The sequence below is a fragment of the Eptatretus burgeri genome, chromosome 3 (assembly GCF_056783735.1).
Source record: "Eptatretus burgeri isolate ZD-2024b chromosome 3, Ebu_testis_v1, whole genome shotgun sequence".
NCBI lineage: Eukaryota > Metazoa > Chordata > Myxini > Myxiniformes > Myxinidae > Eptatretus > Eptatretus burgeri.
The window spans coordinates 108,682,185-108,702,473 of NC_140963.1; the positions used below are offsets into that span (position 1 = coordinate 108,682,185).

General features: G+C 44.8%; 1 protein-coding gene across 7 annotated transcripts in view; it reads left to right on the forward strand.

Moving 5' to 3' along the window:
- LOC147030668 (arginine-glutamic acid dipeptide repeats protein-like) overlaps window positions 1-17,672 on the forward strand; it is an 80,991-nt gene extending 63,319 nt beyond the window's left edge. For all 7 annotated transcript variants that reach the window (XM_085874929.1, XM_085874930.1, XM_085874927.1 and 4 more), the window contains 9 exons: window positions 4,340-4,569; window positions 5,666-5,776; window positions 5,901-6,008; window positions 9,701-11,187; window positions 11,299-11,419; window positions 13,249-14,122; window positions 16,256-16,390; window positions 16,672-16,912; window positions 17,031-17,672. In XM_085874929.1, the coding sequence (XP_085731055.1) occupies window positions 4,340-4,569; window positions 5,666-5,776; window positions 5,901-6,008; window positions 9,701-11,187; window positions 11,299-11,419; window positions 13,249-14,122; window positions 16,256-16,390; window positions 16,672-16,912; window positions 17,031-17,064 (3,341 nt within the window). In that variant the 3' untranslated portion in view covers window positions 17,065-17,672. The remainder of the gene's footprint in view (window positions 1-4,339; window positions 4,570-5,665; window positions 5,777-5,900; window positions 6,009-9,700; window positions 11,188-11,298; window positions 11,420-13,248; window positions 14,123-16,255; window positions 16,391-16,671; window positions 16,913-17,030) is intronic.
- The last annotated feature ends 2,617 nt before the right edge of the window (window positions 17,673-20,289 follow it).

Sequence of the window (20,289 nt, forward strand, 5' to 3'; positions counted from 1 at the left end):
CAGCCATTTTGGAGTTAATGCCATGTAGCACTATTTTAACCCTTTCCCTATCATCCGAGCCTATCATCATCATATCATTAAAAAATGTCACTTGCATCACTCCTCGCGGGGCCTCATATACACTACATGGCCAAACGTATGTGGACACCCCTTCTAATTAGTGATTCGGCAATTTCAGCCACACCCGTTGCTGACAGGTGTATAAAATCAAGCACACAGCCATGCAATCTCCATTGACAAACACTGCCAGTATAATGGGGCATACTGTTGAGCTCAGTGACTTTCAACGTGGCACCGTCACAGGATGCTACCTTTACAACAAGTCAGTTCATCAAATTTCTGCCCTGCTAGAGCTGCCATGGTCAACTGTAAGTGCTGTTATTGTGAAGTGGAAAGATCATGGAGCAACAACAGCTCAGCCGTGAAGTGGAAGGCCACACAAGCTCAAAGAACAGGACCGCCGAGTGCTGAAGTGCTTAGCACGGAAAAAATCGTCTGTCGTCAGTTGCAACACTCACAACCGAGTTCCAAACTGACTGGAAGCAACGTCAGCACAAGCACTGTTTGTCGAGAGCTTCATGAAATGGGTTTCCATGGCCGAGCAGCCGCACACAAGCCTAAGATCAACATGCGCAATGCCAATCGTCGGTTGGAGTGGTGTAAAGCTCACCGCCATTGGACTCTGGAGCAGTGGAAACGCGTTCTCTGGATTGATGAATCATGCTTCACCATGTGGCTGTCCAACAGACGAATCTGTGTTTAGCGGATGCCAGGAGAACACTACCTGCTCGAATGCATAGTGCCGACTGTAAACATTTGGTGGAGAACTAATAATGGTCTGGGGCTGTTTTTCATGATTTGGGCTCGGCCCATTAGTTCCGGTGAAGGAAAATCTAACGCTACAGCATACAATGACATTCTCGACTATTCTGTGCTTCTAACTTTGTGGCAATAGTTTAGGGAAGGCCCTTTCCCATTTCAGCATGACAATGCTCCTGTGCACAAATTGGGGTCCATGCAGAAATGGTTTGTCAAGATCGGTGTGGAAGAACTTGACTGGCTGCACAGAGCCCTGACCTCAACCACATCAAACACCTTCGGGATGAATTGGAACGCCGACTGCAAGCCAGACTTAATCGCCCAACATCAATGCCCAACTCCATATTGTATCAGGCTGATCCACCAGCTGTTGCATTGGACGTCGAGGGTGTTACAATCCCTGTTGCTGACCCTCCAATCAACTGTGGTCCATCTTCGCTTGTGGAAACACAGGCTGCGGTGAACCGGTTGAAACGGGTCAAAGCTCCAGGGTCTGTGGCATCCATGCTGAACTTCTCAAGGCTGGTGGAAATGCTGCACTCGTGTCGTTGCATGCAGTTTTGTGCTCTGCCTGGAACACAGGCATCATCCCAACTGATTGGAAGAGGGGCCTCGTTGTCCCTCTCTGAAAAGGGAAGGGTGATCGCCAAGACTGCAACAACTACCGAGGGGTGACGCTGCTCTCAGTGCCGGGCAAGGTCTTTGCTCGGATAATTCTTGATAGGGTTCACCACCATCTGCTTGAGCACCAGCATCCAGAGCAGTCGGGCTTTACACCAAAGAGGTCAACGATTGACCGTATCCTTGCTCTTCGGGTCCTCACCGAACGCGGATGAGAGTTTTGGCAGGGGCTGCTTGCAGCCTATGTTGATCTCTGTAAAGCGTTCGATTCAGTGAATCGGGATGCCCTCTGGAGGATTCTTGGTCTTCGTGGGGTGCCACCAAAACTTATCGATCTGATGTCTGAACTCCACTCTGGTACTGAGAGTGCTGTGAAATGTGGTGGTACCATCTCTGACTTATTTCCAGTTATTACTGGAGTTCGTCAGGGGTGTATACTGGCCCCCACACTTTTCAGCACTTGTATGGACTGGATTTTAGGGAGGATGTCGGAAAGATCAAGCTGTGATGCATCGTTTGGGAATGGCAAGATCTCGGACCTTGATTTCGCAGATGATGCAGTCATCTTTGCGGAGACTTTAGATATCCTTTTGGGGGCCCTCGAGGAGCTGAATAAGGAGTCTGAGCCGCTGGGATTACTGGTTTCTTGGGTCAAAACTAAGATCCAGGCTTTCAATGACATCTTGGATGCTGCTGTCCTGTCTGTGTCTGTTTGTGGTGAGGATGTTGAGGTCGTGGAGAGATAAACTTACCTTGGCAGTGATATTGATGTCTCTGCTGGCTGTGAGTCAGAGGTCAATAGACGTCTGGGTCGGGCCTGGGGAGTCATGGATTCACTGGATCATGGGGTGTGGCGCTGCTGGTACCTGTGCGGGAGGACGAACGTCCGAGTCTTCAGGTCCTTGGTGCTTCCAGTCTTGCTCTCTGGATGCGAGACTTGGACTCTGACCAACGATCTGAGACGGAGACTTAATTCCTTTGGTACCAGGTCTCTTCGGAGAATCCTTGGCTCTCGCTGGTCGGAGTTTGTGTCCAACGAGCGGTTGCTGAGAGAGACTCTGATGACATTTGTTACCTGCATAATCCGTGAGCGTCAGCTGCGGCTGTATGGACATGTGGCTCGTTTTCCTGACGCTGATCCTGCTCACCAGATTCTCTCAGCGAGGGAGTCTTGTGAGTGGAGGAGGCCAATGGGCTGACCACATGCCTTGTGGTTGCAGCAGGTTGACCAGCATCTCAAGGAGATGGGGATGGGCTGGCATCTGTCTGGGGGATGGCCAGACGGAGGCCCCTGGAATACCGGCGGAAAGTGGACACAGCGACGTGCTGTTCTGGCACATGCTCCCATACCTGACCTGATCAATGCCCGACCTCAATAATGCTCTTGTTTGTGAATGGAAGAAAATCCCCACAGCAATGTTCCAACATCTAGTGGAAAGCCTTCCCAGAAGAATGGAGGCTGTTATAGCAGCACAGAGGGGGAGGGGGGATCAACTCCATATTAATGGCCATGATTTTGGAATGAGACGTTGGACGAGCAGATCTCCACATACTTTTGGCCATGTGGTGCAATTCTAAAAAAAGGTAAAGAAACAAGCAATAATAACAAAAGTGTGTGCGTGCGCACTTTCACGTGTGTGCGTTCGATGTAACTTTGTCTTTTCTCGGGACAACCCTTATTCAAATCGTGATCATTTCTTGTGACCATCCCAACCTTGTCAACATACATTTTGGATAACATCCCTCCATCCTTTTACATTTTTACCTCTGCCACCGAAGGTGAAGGAGGTTATGTTTTCACCCCTTTCTGTCGGTTTGTTACTTGCAAAATCCAAGATTTTTCAAGTATATTGGTCATTCGATTTTGTTATTCTGTCTGTAAATTTCCTACAGGTCACAATTCTAAACTGATCATCATGAAACTTGACCAAGTTGTAGAGGTAGTCTCAACTGAGAAGCCTTCATTTTGAGGTGAAAGGTCATCTTGAGGTGGAATTTCTAAAATCGTCATTTTTCATCCGATTGACTTGAAAGTTGAACAGGATTTGCATATTGTGTTATTGAATTGGAAAACCAACTATATTTGACATCAAAAGGTCAACTCAAGGTCAAACTGAGAAAATCAAATTTCATCTGAAAAATCGTCAATTTTCATACGATTAACCGGAAAATTAAGCAGCAATTGCATAGTGCATCACTGATTTGGGAAAGCAACTATTTTTGAGGTCAAAAGGTCAACTCGAGGTCAAACTTCTCAAATCATCAATTTCGATCTGAAAAATAATCACTTTTCACCCGATTGACCTGAGCTTTGATTAATATTGTCGAGTTTAATTTTGATGTATCTCTGGCATCTTGCACGCAAACAACAAAAAGACGTCGTGCTGAGCACGATACTTGGAAAATTCTCTCGAGGGTATCTTCTCCAAAGGTTATCTCAAAAAAGTTGTGGACAGGTTGGGTGTGTGGCAAGGACTAATTGATTCGATTTTGGTGCAGATCCGAATCGGATCTGGATAGGAGAATAATTTAACTTCTCAACTGATTCCTCACCATTGAGAGATGGGGCCAAAACGATATCCATCCATCCATCCATTGGAACCATACTCTGTGCAGAGCGTTGGTGCTGCCTAAGCAGTCTTCTGGGCTATTGTGCACAATCCTGGACAGGATACCAGCAAGCTGGTACTCATTTTTACCGACCTCGGAAGGATGACAGGCTGAGTCAACCCACCTGGTGTTAATTCAATGGTTTAACAGGGGCTTGAACACGAGACCCTAAGATGTTAAGCCAGCCGCCCTAACTTAAGTCAACAGCAGGCTTCCTTCTACATAATCTTCCTTAAGATGTCAATGTTCCAATTGCTTCTTTTACCCACCCTGATTGATTCCCAACCAGTGTCAAAGGATTGGCTGACGGGTGGGAGAGATCGGTTGCTGCTTTGCTCAGAGTGCAGGGTTTCTTTCAAGAAATATGGAGTCCTTCCTCCTTCACTTCATCATCCACCAGCACATATGACCCAGCCTCCTCCATTCATGTTCAAACCTGTGAGGGAGGAGGGAGAATCAGGAGGAATGGTTGGGAGCTCTGGGAAGCACGGCATGCGGACGCGGCGCAGCAAGACTCCGGTTTGTGGTGGACATGTTATCTATCTATAATTCCAGCAGTGTGTGTGTGTGTGTGTGTGTGTGTGTGTGTGTGTGTGTGTGTGTGTGTGTGTGTGTGTGTGTGTGTGTGTGTGTGTGTGTGTGTGTGTGTGTGTGTGTGTGTGTGTGTGTGTGTGTGTGTGTGTGTGTGTGTGACCGCTGTTTCTCGACAACCGCTGGTCTGATCTAATTGAAACTTGCCAGGTATATTGCTGGGGACCTGAGGATGTGCCTTTTCAAGGTTTGATATTAATCGGACAAGTGCTTCCCAAGTTATGGCCATTTATTTACCAAACCAATGAAAAGACACGTTGTTGCGTGGGCGTGGCCGATGGGGAAGGGAAGCTGAGCCGCGTTCGCCATCACGGGTTACAACTTACGGACTTCCGGATCCATTACGGGTTACAACGTACGGACTTCCGGATAATGATGACCGTGTATTCTAATAATTTCTCGATTTTTTTTTTATGTGCATTTACAGATAAACACAATGCCCCAAGTTATGATCGTTTTCATATTAGACGGTGTATAAATTTTGGTAACATCAGAGTGCTGGTATGCTCCGAACCAAGAAGTAAATTTTTTTTTCTCTCTCTTCTCTTTTTGTTTTTCCTTGCCACGACATTGCGAAAAGGTAACATACGTTGGCGCTAATTGAATAATTTGGTATTAAAACTAAATTGCGAGTAATAGTAACTGCGAATAATATTCAAACTTCCGGGCCACGTGCGTACAGGCACGCGAGAGCGAAGAAATGGCCTGCATCGTTGTTTGTTGCTTGCGGTTTGAATATATATATATATATATATATATATATATATATATATATATATATATATATATATATATATATATATATATATATATATTTTCATTTTATTTTATTTTTTTTTACAGGCACGTACTAGTTTTGACAACGTAGAGTTACTTAGCACAGGATATTTCCACCTGCGTGTATAAATGAACCAGGCCAGAATTTCCAGCGACGGACCCTGCCAGTATGGAATGATCGAGCAATCGCTGTCTTTCAATATGCATGATACCATTCTGAAAGACTGAAACTCTTCTCCCCTTACAGCTCTCTTGCCTTCCGGATGGGCGTGTTAAGGTGGAAGAAGCCACAGATGAACAGGCTGTGGAGAGGTCGTCTCCAGGAGCAACTAGTACTGACAGCACTGAGGGAAGGAAGGTATAGAGGGGATTGCAAATTGAGAAGTACTATGGAAATTTATATTTGGTGATATTGAAAGCATTTTGTTGTAATTCTGTTTCACTGAACCAATTTTGTTTTCTTCCTGAACTTATCATTCAAGAGGGTGAAAGGGGAAGGAGGTGATACGTTTATGCCTCGGCCATCAAAGCGACGAAGAGAGACGAGTTTATCAGATACAGACAACTGGGACAAGAAGTCAAAGACTCCGGTATGCAGATAGACAAAAATAGTTGCAAAAGAACATCTAAATAGATTGTTCTTCCATAATCTGCGCACTCCTTGTAACGCTTTTATACACAAGGGTCTAAGCTCATGGAGGAGCAAACGGGCAGTGGGTTTGCAGACTTCCAAAGGGTATGTGGGGTTGGAGGTAGACATGCACAAGGTGGAATAACATAAAAACGAGTAACCTTAACCGAGAGAGGAACAGAATGGGAAATGATCAGCATGTGCATAAGAGATTGTGAATGTACTTGGGTGAATGCATGAGGAAATGATGGTGAGCACATTTGAAAGATTGAATTGAGAAAGACGAGACAATTCCACAATCGGGAGAGTAAGGGGACAAATGAATGCAGGTGCGCAACCAGCCTGGACTTGGGAAAGTGAGCCGGCAAGGATTTCTTGAGGAACGTGGGAGACCCGGGGTGGCTAGCAGAAGGCTGAGATGGGAGAGAGATGGGAGAGGAGAAGCAAGGCCAGATACAAGCTTTTATAAAATAAAACCTACCAACTTGCTTCCAGAGATTGGCTGTCCCTGAAAATATGCCTCCTGTCATGAGATAGCAGTGCTGCATAGCAGATACCAATGTGCAGAAATCCTTGTTTTAGACTGCCTCAAACAGATCATGGTGGGAGGCAGAATACCCAAGCGGTGACTGGCTTTTGATGCTAGCTTGGTGATATAATCCTCTCATGAAAGGTCATGGTCGAAAAAGTGGCAAAGAGTTCCAGGGACTCATCTTATTTCAGGGGCTATCCAAAGAAGTTGATTGGATTGTTTCATTGGCAATCCTTTCGAGAGACAGTATGGCCTTGAATGGCATGTTCCAAATAGCTGACCAGCACCTTAGCTTGTCCAGATCTTATGATAGGGATTCAGCAGCAACCGGCCTTGCAAAAGAGTGATGTACCGTTCTGCACAGGCTAATTCACTTTTTATCTTAAGTAGTTCCGGGGAGCTAAAAGGATGGCACGTCGTCTATCTGTCAGTCCATCTGTCCGTCCGTCTATCCGTCCACAAATACATGCAACTTCTTCTCTCACACTACACATACAATTTCGATGAAACTTTACTACAACGTTCATCACCGTGTATGCACCAAAGCTTGTCCATGGCATTAAAAAAAATCACGCCTGGTATATGGGGGTTGCCCCCCAAAATCGATATTTGCTTTCTTCTCAGAAACTGCACAAGCGATTCTGATGAAACATGACCACAACCTTCATTACCCATGATTTACCAAAGTTTGTTCATGGCATTAAAAAAAATCACGGTCTGAAGGGGTTTATGGAGGGAGTTTACGTTTACGGGAGAGGAGGGGGTTGTCCCGCCAAATAGGTATTTGCTTTCTTCTCAGAAACAACACACAATTCCTATGAAACTTGACCACAACCTTCATCACCCGTGATGTACCAAAGTTCGTTAAGGACATGAGAAAAATTGGGGTCTCGGGGGATGCAAGGCAGGGTTTGCCCCCCAAAATATGCATTTGTTTTCTTCTCAGAAATTACAAACACAATTCCGATTAAATTTGACCACCACCTTCGTCACCCATGATGTTCTAAAGTTTGTTCACGCCATTAAAAAAATTGGGGTCTATAAGGGGTTCTACGTGGGGATTGCCCCCCAAAATATTTATTTGGTTTTTTTTTTTTTCTGAAACCACACGCACAATTTTGATGAAACTTGACCACATCCTTTATCACCAGTGATGTACCAAAGTTTGTACACTTCAATAAAAATAAAACTCTGTAGGTATTTACTTTCTTCTCCATTACATATTTGTGGGTCATCCATGCCTACCAGTGGTTCCCTAGTTATCTTATCCAGCCACTACCAGGTGAGCACCCAGGGGTAGTGCCCCTATGTTTTGTTATTGTTTATACGAAATCTAGGTTTATGGAATAGTGAGGTGACCCCGGGGGTGGGGGAGGGAAGGATTGAACAAGCAGAGTAATGAGTAAACAAACAGAAAAGGGGAGAAAGGGTGAAAATGCAGCCACAGGGCCCAATCAAGGTTGATACCACGTGGCCTGGACAAAGACACCCTCAACACACAGGCACACAGACACACAAGTGCATTACACAAATTAATATCAACAATTGACATGAACTGTCAAACAAAACCACTCTGGAGCAGGTATCATGAGCCTTCTCAGAGAAGTTGAGGTCTGTCCATAAAGGAACTCTTAATAGGAGTTATTTGCATATATAGATGATTTTGTCCATCTGCATTATTGTCTCCAAGACATTGGAACTAGTATAGTACATTATTTTTTATCAGCCTTAGCTGAAACTGAAAGTTTGACTTGCTGAGCATAACACATTGTGTGAGAGGAACTGACACCTTTTTGGGTTATTTCTCTGAAATAAGCTCATAGTGGGTCCCAGTGTCTGGCCGTCAACATTTGACTAAAACATCATCTTACAAACTGCCTGACTGATATGGACCAAATTTAGAGCGATGCATTAGGACAGGAAGATCTCATGGGGTTGTGCTCCCCATCTGGATGCGCCCCCTATAAAGGGTGTAAAAGGGGGAGTTTTGCCACAAATATTGGAATTTTATTCAAATGTCTTTTCAAAAACCGCCAGACAGATCCAGACCAAACTTGCCACGAGGCATTGGGACCATTCCCTAACGTTATTTTCAATAAAACATGTTCTGCACAACTACTGAGCAATTCAGACCAACTTTGGTACAATGCATCAGGACAGTAATGGCTCCATGGGGTTGTGCTCCCTGTCCAGATCTGCCCAGTTAAAGGGGATGAAAGGGAGGTTTTGTCCCAAATATTGGTATTTCATTCAAAAATATTCTTTTCAGAAACCGACAACCTGATCCAGACCAAACTGGCCATGTGGCATCGTGACCATGCCCTAACCTTAAGTTGTGCTCACCATGGCCGTATCTCCCCTGGAAAGGGGGCCATAGCCTCCCTCCCCTAATCCCTCAGATTTTTGGATTCAAAATAACCTTCAGTCCCCCACTGGGCTATTTTCTTCACTTAATTGCTCCAGATTGTGCCTTGGTGGTTTTAAATTGCAAGATCAACTGTGCAAAGCAAAACATATTGTCCTGTATGTAGAAATTATTGTGGTGGTGGTGGTGGTGGTGGTGGTGGTGGAAGCCCAAACTTTTGATTGAGCACGGGGCAATCTCGACAAGTCGTGAACTCTTTCATGACTAAGAGCATAAACCGGACAGGTCTCCACTCTGTCACAGCAGTGGAAACATCTACTCTGAATAAAACCAACCCATGTGAGCACAATGCAATCTGGCTCTTATCCACGACGCCACTAAACCACTCGAGAATTGATTTTGCCACTGGAATTAGTCTCGATTGTATGGAGGAAAAGAAAAATCCATTTTTAGAACCAATGAAACATTTCAAATGGTGTCGGCTTCAGGTGTTAGAACTTGGTGATGACATAAAAAGTAAAAGGAGCTGATGGACTATTATTCATTTACTTGCCTGAAAATTTATACAGAACAAGATACTTGGCTATAGCAGAGACTGATGAAATTCCTCGTGAGACAACTCTTAAATTTTGGCAGATCTTAAATGTATAGAGCCTCAATTTGTTGTGTAAACTCATCTCACATTCTGTTTAGTGAACCAAACATAATGGTCTTGTTTGTTGTTTTTTTTCTCTCCTCTTCCTTCTACCTGAAGGAGGCAAGCCGAAGCAGCACACCTCGCTCTCCTCCTTCTGAAGCTGACAGCTCTGACGGTCCTTCTGGAGCTGAATTTTCTTTGGGGGCACGTACAGGAGGGTCAATTGGAGGAAGTGGACTTGGGTCTGGTGGCGAGCCAGGTGTCTGCACCACACAAACTTCTGATCCAAAAGAAATTGACCAAGACAATCGAAGCACAACCCCTAGTGTGGCCTCTCCCCAAGAGCAGGAAAGTGATCCAGAGTCACCACCACCCCCAATTGTGCCCATCTGCCCTCTATTACCACTTGCAACATTTTCCTCAGATCCCAACTCTCATGACATTGCTGGTTCAGGATTTTCTATGTCTGGGTTTTCCAACCCTTCTTCTATTTCATTGTCTTCCATTCATAACCCACCACTTATCACTGCCCCCTCCATCACAAACTCAGTTCATATACCCAGCTCTGGTATCCCCAATTTGTCAGGAATTCCTAGTTCCACTGCTCTCGTACCAAAAACCGTGGGCAGCTGTCAAGCAGGAATTGCAGCTCAGTGTCGTCCACCAGCTCTTGGAATGTCAAGCCCCTTAACTCCAACAGGTATTCCAAATCCCTCAACAGGGATCAATGTGGCTGGAACCTCAATATCGACTTCGTACAGTCCCCACCCAAACTCTCACACTCCACCCTATGGACATGTCCCTGGAAAGCTTCCTTCTGCCCCACCTCCAGCAACCTCTTCAGCACCTCCTCTTCCACCTCAACTACTTCCTCGGGGCAGTGATATGGTGGCTGCCCTTCCTACGTCACCTAACCAACCCCAGTCTGTTCCTCATCCTACTCAAACCCCCCAAACTCATAATCCTTTACCTCATCCTCCTTCAACACTTCTACCCAGTACACACCCACCAGTTTCTCACCCCCTCCCTCCATCAAAACCACTCCCCCCTCCTACCACCCCGATACCACCAGCCCATCCTCTGAAACCTACAGTAGTTTCTGGGACAATCACTGGCAGTGTGATTGGTGGGGTTCACCCTCCTCCTTCCCACTCACATCATCCTCCACATTTTGCTGCCCTCCCTCCAAATCTTCCACCACCCCCTGCCCTAAAACCACTTATCTCATTGTCTGGTGGAAGTGTAAGTTCAGGCAGTGCACTCCCAGCTCCTCCTCACCCTCCTGGAAATCCTCCTCCACCACTTCACCCTCCAGCTCTTACACCCCAGGCAGATATCCCTACCCCACTACCACCTACCTCTCCATCACAGGCACCCGCTTTGTCCACACCACTTCCCCATATTGACCTCTTCAAGCCTGGAACTGGAATTACAGGAGGAGCGGTGGTCGGATCACCTGATGTTGGGATCGTCCCACCCCTCCCATCACCTTCTGAAGATCTCCCTGCAGAGTCACCTCCCGAGTCACCGCTCCCTCTTCCACGGAGCCCCTCTCCAGAGCCAGTACCAGTTTGTAATGCTGTTCACGTCAGCGCCTCTGCAAGGTACCATGAATGTTTCCCATATGTGCATCCTCTTAACATGCTTTGCATATTTGTCGGTTATTACAATCCGAGTATTCTACTTCGTTACATTGTCCTGACTGCAAATTGCAGGTTCCTAAGGCATTGGGATCGTGGTACAAATAGCTGTACCCGAACAGATCTTGCCTTTGAACCACTTTCTGGCTCCAAACTTGCCCGGAAACGTGAGGAAGCAGCTCGTAGACAGAGCACGGTGAGGAACAGTGATTTGTGAAAGAAAATATTTCGATTTTTGCACCAAAATACTTCTCCTGTGTTTTTATTTATTTATTTTCTTCCCAAATGTGGTGTATGTCTTAATATGCTCACTATATTCTTTCTTTCCGCTAACAAAATATTTCAACTAGTTGATAGATTTTTAGCATATCTTGAATTAATTCCAGAGAAGGTATTGTCCGTCATCACACACTGTCCGTCCGTCCGTCTCCTTATTCGATGTCTCTGGCCAAACCGCTGAGCTGATCTGGCTGAAACTTGGCAGCAACGTTCCTCTCCTGACCGGTAACAGGAATTTCAAAGTTTGTTTCAGTCACATGACTTTAAGTAGGTCAAAATGGCCGACTTAGTAAATTTCTTTAAAAATCTTCTTCTCCAGAACTATCAGTCAGAATGCTACCAAATTTGGGTGACAACATTAGGACAGGATCCTCATGTTAAATTGTGGAAGCCATGCTGATCACATGACCAGAAGTGTGTCAAAATGGCGGTCTCACAATTTCCTTCCAAAATCTTCTGCTGATCCACCAGTCAGAATGCTACCAAATTTGGGTGACAACGTTAGGACAGGATCCTCATGTTAAATTGTGGAGGCCATGCTGATCACATGACCAGAAGTGTGTCAAAATGGCGGTCTCACAATTTCCTTCCAAAATCTTCTGCTGATCCACCAGTCAGAATGCTACCAAATTTGGGTTGCATTAGGCCAGGGTACGGATGTTAAATTGTCAAAGTCGTGCGGATCACGTGACCGGAAATTTGTCAAAATGGCAGACTTCGCCAACTTTGGGAAAATTGCGTAAATTCCTTCCGAAATCTTCTTCTCCAGACCCACCAGTCAGAATGTTACCAGATTTGGGTTGCATTAGGCCAGGGTAGGGATGTTAAATTGCCAAAGTCGTGCGGATCACGTGACCGGAAATTTGTCAAAATGGCAGACTTCGCCAACTTTAGGAAAATTGCGAAAATTCCTTCCAAAATCTTCTTCTCCAGACCCACCAGTCAGAATGTTACCAAATTTGGGTTACAACATTAGGACAGGATCCTCATGTTAAATTGTGGAGGCCATGCTGATCACATGGCCAGAAGTGTGTCAAAATGGCGGTCTCACAATTTCCTTCCAAAATCTTCTGATCCACCAGTCAGAATGCTACCAAATTTGGGTTGCATTAGGCCAGGGTACGGATGTTAAATTGCCAAAGTCGTGCGGATCACGTGACCGGAAATTTCTCAAAATGGCAGACTTCGCCAACTTTAGGAAAATTGCGAAAATTCATTCCAAAATCTTCTTCTCCAGACCCACCAGTCAGAATGTTACCAAATTTGGGTTACAACATTAGGACAGGATCCTCATGTTAAATTGTGGAGGCCATGCTGATCACTTGACCAGAAGTGTGTCAAAATGGCGCTCACAATTTCCTTCCAAAATCTTCTCCTTATCCACCAGTCAGAATGCTACCAAATTTGGGTTGCATTAGGCCAGGGTACGGATGTTAAATTGCCAAAGTCGTGTGGATCACGTGACCGGAAATTTCTCAAAATGGCAGACTTCGCCAACTTTGGGAAAATTGCGTTAATTCCTTCCAAAATCTTCTTCTCCAGACCCACCAGTCAGAATGTTACCAGATTTGGGTTACAACATTAGGCCAGGGCCCAGATAAGCTACAGATCCAGTGGTCCTATTTTTCAAATTGTTATCCTTTCACCAAGTTTCTGCTGGGTTTTCATGTCTTTTTTTTTTACACAAGATCTACCTCAGTTTAATGCCTTTCTCTTTCTTTTATGCACTTGTCCATTTATTCACAGAAATCTCTGCCCACCTTGTCAGAACCAGCTCCTTCGGTTGCTCCAGTCTCGGCCACTGTCTCCCAACCACCTCAGCTCCGGCCACCACTTTATGACACAGCTACTACCCTCCATGGACCCTCTGCTCCACCGCCTCCTGCCACGGCTGTGGCAGCCGTGCCACCATACCTTGGTCCGGACACTCCTGCTCTACGCACGCTTAGCGAGTATGCACGCCCCCATGTGCTTTCTCCAACTGCTCGTCCACACCCGCTTTTTGGTCCGGGGCATCCTGGGCCTTCTGCCCATGACCCACCTGGGCCACAGCATCCGGGTACCACTCCTTTGTTTTATCACCACGGACATCCCCATGGCCCTCTAGGACTCTATGGAGAAGGCCGCATTGGGGGACATGGTGCCTCAGGATACAAACCAGGCTACGAAATAAAACCGCCCACAGGAATGGGTGGTGGGGGTGCACCGCAAGCACCCCCTCTACCACCCCAACCAACAGACTTTGAACCCCTACATCTACACCCAAGTTCAGGACTGGAAGCGTTTGGATTTGCGCACCGACCACACCCAGCCTTGGCCCTTGGCCATCCTTTTCCACCTTTGCATGCTGTGGGGGTTGGAGTTGGTGTTGGGGTAGGAATTGGCCTGGGTGGAGAAAGGATTCTAGCAATGCCACCTGGCAGTGGTGGTGTAGGCCCATTTGCAGACAGACTACATGCAGAGAGATTAGCCTCCTTGGCAGCAGGAGGACATGGGGGAAGTGGGGGTGAAGGAAGTGCGATCCCCAGACTCCAACTGTACAATGTAACTCCACACCACCATCAGCACTCTCATATCCACTCTCATCTACACCTGCATCAGCCCGATGCACTGCACCCAGGTAAGGCACCTGTACGAATTGCATATATTAAGTCATCACAGCCCTGATTCTTGTATTATTATCACATTTTGACTTTAATACAATATGCATGCAGAATTCCAAAGATTTAGGGTGTGAATTAGCGAGTTGGCAGATATGTACTTTGATGAACGGTCAGCTATAATGTCATATTTTCAAAGTTTAGATTTTTATAGAAATTTTGGGCTCGGTCAGGCCAGGAGTAGTCTACCCATTATTAATTCATTCGGACAAGCTGTGCTCGTAAGAGCCATTTTGGGGTAAAGACAGCCCAGGAAATCACCAGGTGCACATTGCATGAACTCTGGCCTTGGCTGGAAGTGCTATTGATGTCATGTATGTAATTGGTGGTGTAAGCTGGGCGGAAGAAGCGAATACCCAGTTTTTATGCCTCTGCTGACAGTCGCCAGAGGCATTATGTTTTGGGGTTGTCCATACATCCGTCCGTGCTAATTTTCTCTGTTTTCTCAGCAACTGCGTATCCGATTGACACAAATTTTTCACAATCGATGCGACTACTCGTGTAGAATGTTCTTAATGATAATAATGACGTCAAAGGTTACGTGGTGTGGCAGCCATGTTTGAAAAAGGAAGAACTTTGGACCTCTGAAACTGCTCCATGGAAAAAAAAATTAAACTTGGCACATGTCAAGGACTCCCCATTGGAAAGAATTCCGATTAAAAATTTTTTTTATGTCTTGTGTGGTTTCGTTATGATGTCATAATTGCATATGTCAAACGCTTTATCTGATCAGTATGAAAAATTTTGAGGGTCATCTAGGGCTGAATTGTATGGGGGAAAGTGGTGGGGGGGGGAATTGATGACGTCTTCATTCACGTGGCTCGGCAGCCATATATATATTTATATATATATATATATATATATATATATATATATATATATATATATATATATATATATATATATATTTACATAAAAACCTTAAAAAATCTCGTCCGAAACGGCTGAACAGATCGAGGCGAAACTTTACAGGTATGATCGTCTGTTCACGAGAAACAAAACACCTCCAGGCAAAACACCACTTTTAGCCACACAAGAAGAGTATTAGAGGTGAAGAGTTTTAGGGATTCAGGGAAACTTCACTCGCATATTCCCCAAGCCTTGGCAATACCATGGTGTCCACAAATAATTTATAGGTCACACGGTCTGGCAGCCATATTGGATTGAATGAAAATCTTTAAAACATTCTTTCTCTTGAACCACTTCATCAATCGTCGTGAAACATAACGATTATGATCTAGCCGTCATGGGGGATATGCGTTTCGAATTTGGCCCTGATCGGACATCTGGTCTGGCAGCCAGAATTATTTAATATTTTAAATCTGAGTTCAGGGATTTAAATCAAACTTGCTGCAGTGCAGTTATGTGTCATCATGTAATGATGTGGGCGGAGGCATATTTGGTGATGTCGCCATGTCGAAGAGTGCCCTTCTAGTTTTTAAACTTTGATATCGGTCTTCATCAGTATCATTTTTTAAATCACTGCATTGATAAACAGCATAGAGAGGAAATTAAATGGTTAGTATCTTATTGAAAAACAGTTGAGATATGTCCAAAAAAACGTTTTGTCCAGATCTCCATAAAAGTTGCGCGACTTATTTCATACCTCCAGATTGAGCCGAGTCGGACAGAGCGACACTGCCTGTCCAGGCCCGTCATATTTACATTGTGGAAAATGGGTACAAGATGATCGATCAGAGATTCATCAAATAATTGGAAATTTCTGTCTTTGACATCCAAAGTCAATAAAAAGATTTCAAGTTTAAGGGTGTCATTAACGTTCGTAATTTGCTTCAGGTCCTTTTGAAATCACCAACTTCAGCCATGTTCCTATGGGTATGTAGTATGCAGGGATTTTGGATCATTTACTCTACAGAACTAAGACTAAACCTGGCACGTTTGCTTTATTTTACTAAGTTTACTTGACTCGGCGATGATTGGAAACCAAATCGAATCCCTAATTCTGCAATATCACTTGCTTCAACTTGCACTTCCTTGCTTACAGTTTATTTATTTATTTAAACCCATGTCGGTGTTATTTTATTAAATTATGTTGTTATAAACACTTGTCTTCCTTTCCCATAATCCATTAGGAGCAACGGTGCACCCCTTGATGGACCCTTTAGGGGTACCCCATGTGGCACGATTCCCCTTTCCACCTGGCCTTCCTCCCCCACCTGTTCTGGCCCCTCCTTCCGAGCAGGAACTGCTCAGGCACTCGTTGTTTGGTAATCTACAATATTTAACACTCCATCTTAAACTCGACCTTCCTTTTTTTTCATTCTTCCTTTTTGCACCACATGCTCTCATCCTATGGCTTTTTCTATCTCTTTCCTGTAGCCACCTGGAACTCTTTCTTTCAGCAAACTTGTCATGTTTTTCTCTTATTTTCCATCTCTTTTTTTTTTCTATTATTTTGGAATTATGGTGGTGCTCTGCAGTATTGCCGAGTGGAGATTCCTCAACTTGCTCATCCGTGTTTTGAATTTTGTTTCCTTTTCCCACTCAGGTCCGTACAGGGACCTCCCACCACTGAATGTACCCCACATGTCCGCCTCGCACCAGCTTCAGGCTGTGCACGCCCAGTCGGCCGAAATGCAACGCCTTGCCTTGGAGCATGCCCCGTGGTTTCACGCTCACGCTCTCGGGGTAGGACACGCCCCGGGCCTACATGGACATCCACAACCCGGGCCTCCTACCGCACCTCCAGGCCAAACACCACTTTCAGCCACACAAGAAGAGTATTACAGGTGAAGAGTTGTGGGGATTCGGGAAAGTGAGAAAATATTCCTTGGAAACGTGCAAGTTGTGGTTGGAGTTTCTTTTGACACTCTTTTGTGCTCTTTCCTCTCTGTCTGTCAACCTTAGCCGGCTTAAGAAGGAGTCTGACAAGGCGCTGTGATGGAGCCATATTGTCCCCTCGCGACGTTTCTCCTGTAGCTACAGCTGTGAATGAAAAGGGGCTTGGGATGGTGGTTGGGGGGGGGGGGGGAGGGGGAGTTATCGGAAGTTGTGCAGGTGCAAGCTGCAGCGTTGAAGTTGTACCTGCCACACCTGCGAGGTTTATGTGAGTGTGTATAGTGTAAATAGATCGCCAAGGGTAGTGCTTATCAGTGCATTCAAAATAATTGTTTGTTTGGCTCGGCACAGACAGAGACCTACGCTCTGTCCGAGGGGTGGAACGTTGGGTTTTATTTTGCTCATCTGGTTAAAGATGATAGCGTTACACTAAAACAAGTTATGTATACCTTGTAATATTATTTTTAGTGTTTGCACAGAGATAGCCAAATTTTTTTGTATAGTTTTGTTTTTCAACGAGGCCGCGGTGTGTGTACATTGACTGCGCACAGTGTTGATGTTTCTCATCGTTTCACTAAGTCCTTATGCTTGATGGTGTGTCATTTTTATTTTTTAACTGACATGCTTTGGAAAAACAATGTTTGAGAAGACGTTAACGACGTTAAAAATGTAAAAAAAAAAACAATAATAAAAAAACATTCTCTACTTGGAGGGAGGTTTTGCAATTATTTGTTTGCTTATGCCAAACAAACAATTATTTTATTTTTTTATATTTGGACCCAACGTGTGACTTGTTCATCACCCACCCCCTCCCCACCCGTTCATGACATTCTGTAGGCAATCTCTGAAGAAGCCCCTTTGCTCACCGCCATGACACTTTACTCACCATTTTCAAAGCGCTCTTCTTCTTCTGCTATTCCTTCTAAGTACCTTCCTTTCCTCGTTGCATCTCCTTCGTCTATTTTTTCTTCTTCGTTTGTTCTGGCTTTTCTCACACTTTTCCCTGTCTGGGCATGTAAATTTGTCCATCCCATGCTCACCCTCAAGTCTCGTTGCACATGCATCGATCGTCATGCCGTCCGGGTTACCCGGGCCTTGATAGTAACGCCTGCACGTGACTCCTGTGACACCATCAAAGTCACGGGCGACAAAGTCTGTCACCTTGCGTTTTCTGAAGGCATCAACCCACTTCCTTTATGTTCTTCCAATAACTATTCTTTATGCCTCTCCCCATCATGCTCAGCTCCCAGCTCTACTTCATCTTTTTGCATCGGCTAGTTGTATCATTGTGATTGTATATACTGTAGCTTCAGAAAATACACCCATAACGGTCCCAACTCTGATTCTTGCCAGTTTTTTTCTTTTCATCGTTGCCATCTTTCATCACCTGCAATTCCCACGGTAAATCGAGCACTCACGATAACTTTCTGTATCGTCCAATTGCATTTCGGCAGGGCGGATGTCACTCGTGTGTGGTTTAACCCCTCGTGAAACATAACATCACGGTATTTTTGCCATGACTACAGCTTGACAGATCGCGTGTGGCCCTTTGAGGGAATGATCCTCAAATAAAACCTTATCTCCAAAAACTTTGGATTGTGTTTATTTATTTTAACATCTTATGTGTTTGGAGGTTGTTGTACATTAATCACACACACACACACACACTATTGTTACATGCATGGCATTGTTAGACACCAAGTGGACAATATGACAGTACATGGAATATGAACCTGGGATTACAGCATGATGAACTATGGGTTCGAAAGGCAATGCCATACATTCAAGGCCAATATTTGACGACGTACCAGGTAAAACAGTAAGAACTGCTTTTCGTGAAAATTGGGGTCAGAGATTGGTTAGAGTAAGAACAATGCTTGATTCTGAAGCAGGAATAGCATTTTGTTTCTTGTGTAATGCAGTACTTTGATGAATCAGAATTCTCATGCAACTTGCTAATCCCTTGCATTATTTTGTTATTGTTCAATAATGGAGGGGTTGACAATGGGGAGTGGGGGGGGGGGTTATTTTGTGCAAAATTAACTCTGACAATATTTAGCATATGTTATAGACTGTTAGCGATGGTTCTGGCTGTTGCATGAGTATTGCCTCTTCTCTCTTGATAAATGAGGGTTCGTACTTGGTCCTCGGTCCAATCACTACGCACTTGTTGGTGCCTGGATAATGTGGGTCTTGAGCAGAAGGATGACAGTGACTTCAATTGTCGTGAGTAACAAGTTAAGGTGCCAACACATAAAGGCCATCTGTTCACAATGCACAATGTGAGATCTTTCACGTCCACTCGCTAATGCTAGCAGATGGGACGTCCAGCTTGACGTCCCATCCAAAGTGAGGCTTGCATATCAATGTGACGTCCTGCCTGAAATAAGGCACTAGGGTGAAGGTTTATAGTCTTTTTGGGAATCGAACCCACATTGGACAACTCCAAGACGAATACATGACCCTCCTATCAAGCTATCCTGCTAACTGCTCAAAATGTACTCCAACTTCATCGAACCGCTTCGCCGGAGAAGGTATAATTGATTGAGAAAATAATTCTTGCGATTAAGAGTGAACCACCAGTTTTATTTCAATCGGGTTGTAACACTTGAAGGTCCTCGATCATTATTTGATAACTTGGCAGCGATGTGAGATTGAAAAACGTACATATTGCCCTGGATTTATTACTAAACACAAGTGTGTGACGTACGTATTAGGCAACGCCTCTTACCCCAAAACAAGGGTTAGAGGCGTGGCATAACACGTACGACACACACCCCTGAACACCAACAAAATGACTTGACCCAGTGGGACTCCATGGTTAATGTCTCGCCGACGAGGAAAGATGCGAATCCTGGTGCTTCTTCATCTGCAGCTCTCAGGTTTGAATCATATAATTTTTCGATTTCCAGATGACACTATGTTTGTATATCGTATTGATGATTCAAACAATGGTAGTGGAGGCTTTGGATCACAGCCAGGGAGGGGAAGAGCGATCTCTTTGAATATTGATCGTGGTTTGAACCTTTCTTGATGATTTTTCTGTCTTGCAATTGGACAGAGTCACTTTCTGGTGAATCCTTCAAGTGTCTGCTGTTACCTGCTTCATGACTGATTTTTGTTGGCTCTTGTTCCAGTGCACCTGGAAGGCAAAGCAATCGCATTCCATCAACATATAAATCTTTAGAACTACAAACGCTCCTTGTTCAAGTTCACACATCCATTATTGTTTGGTGAAATATTTTGTTTATTTATTAATCACATTCCATATCTACTAGTGCATGCCTGTACGTGCGTGGCCTCCAGGCTAAAACGGATGAAGAAGAAC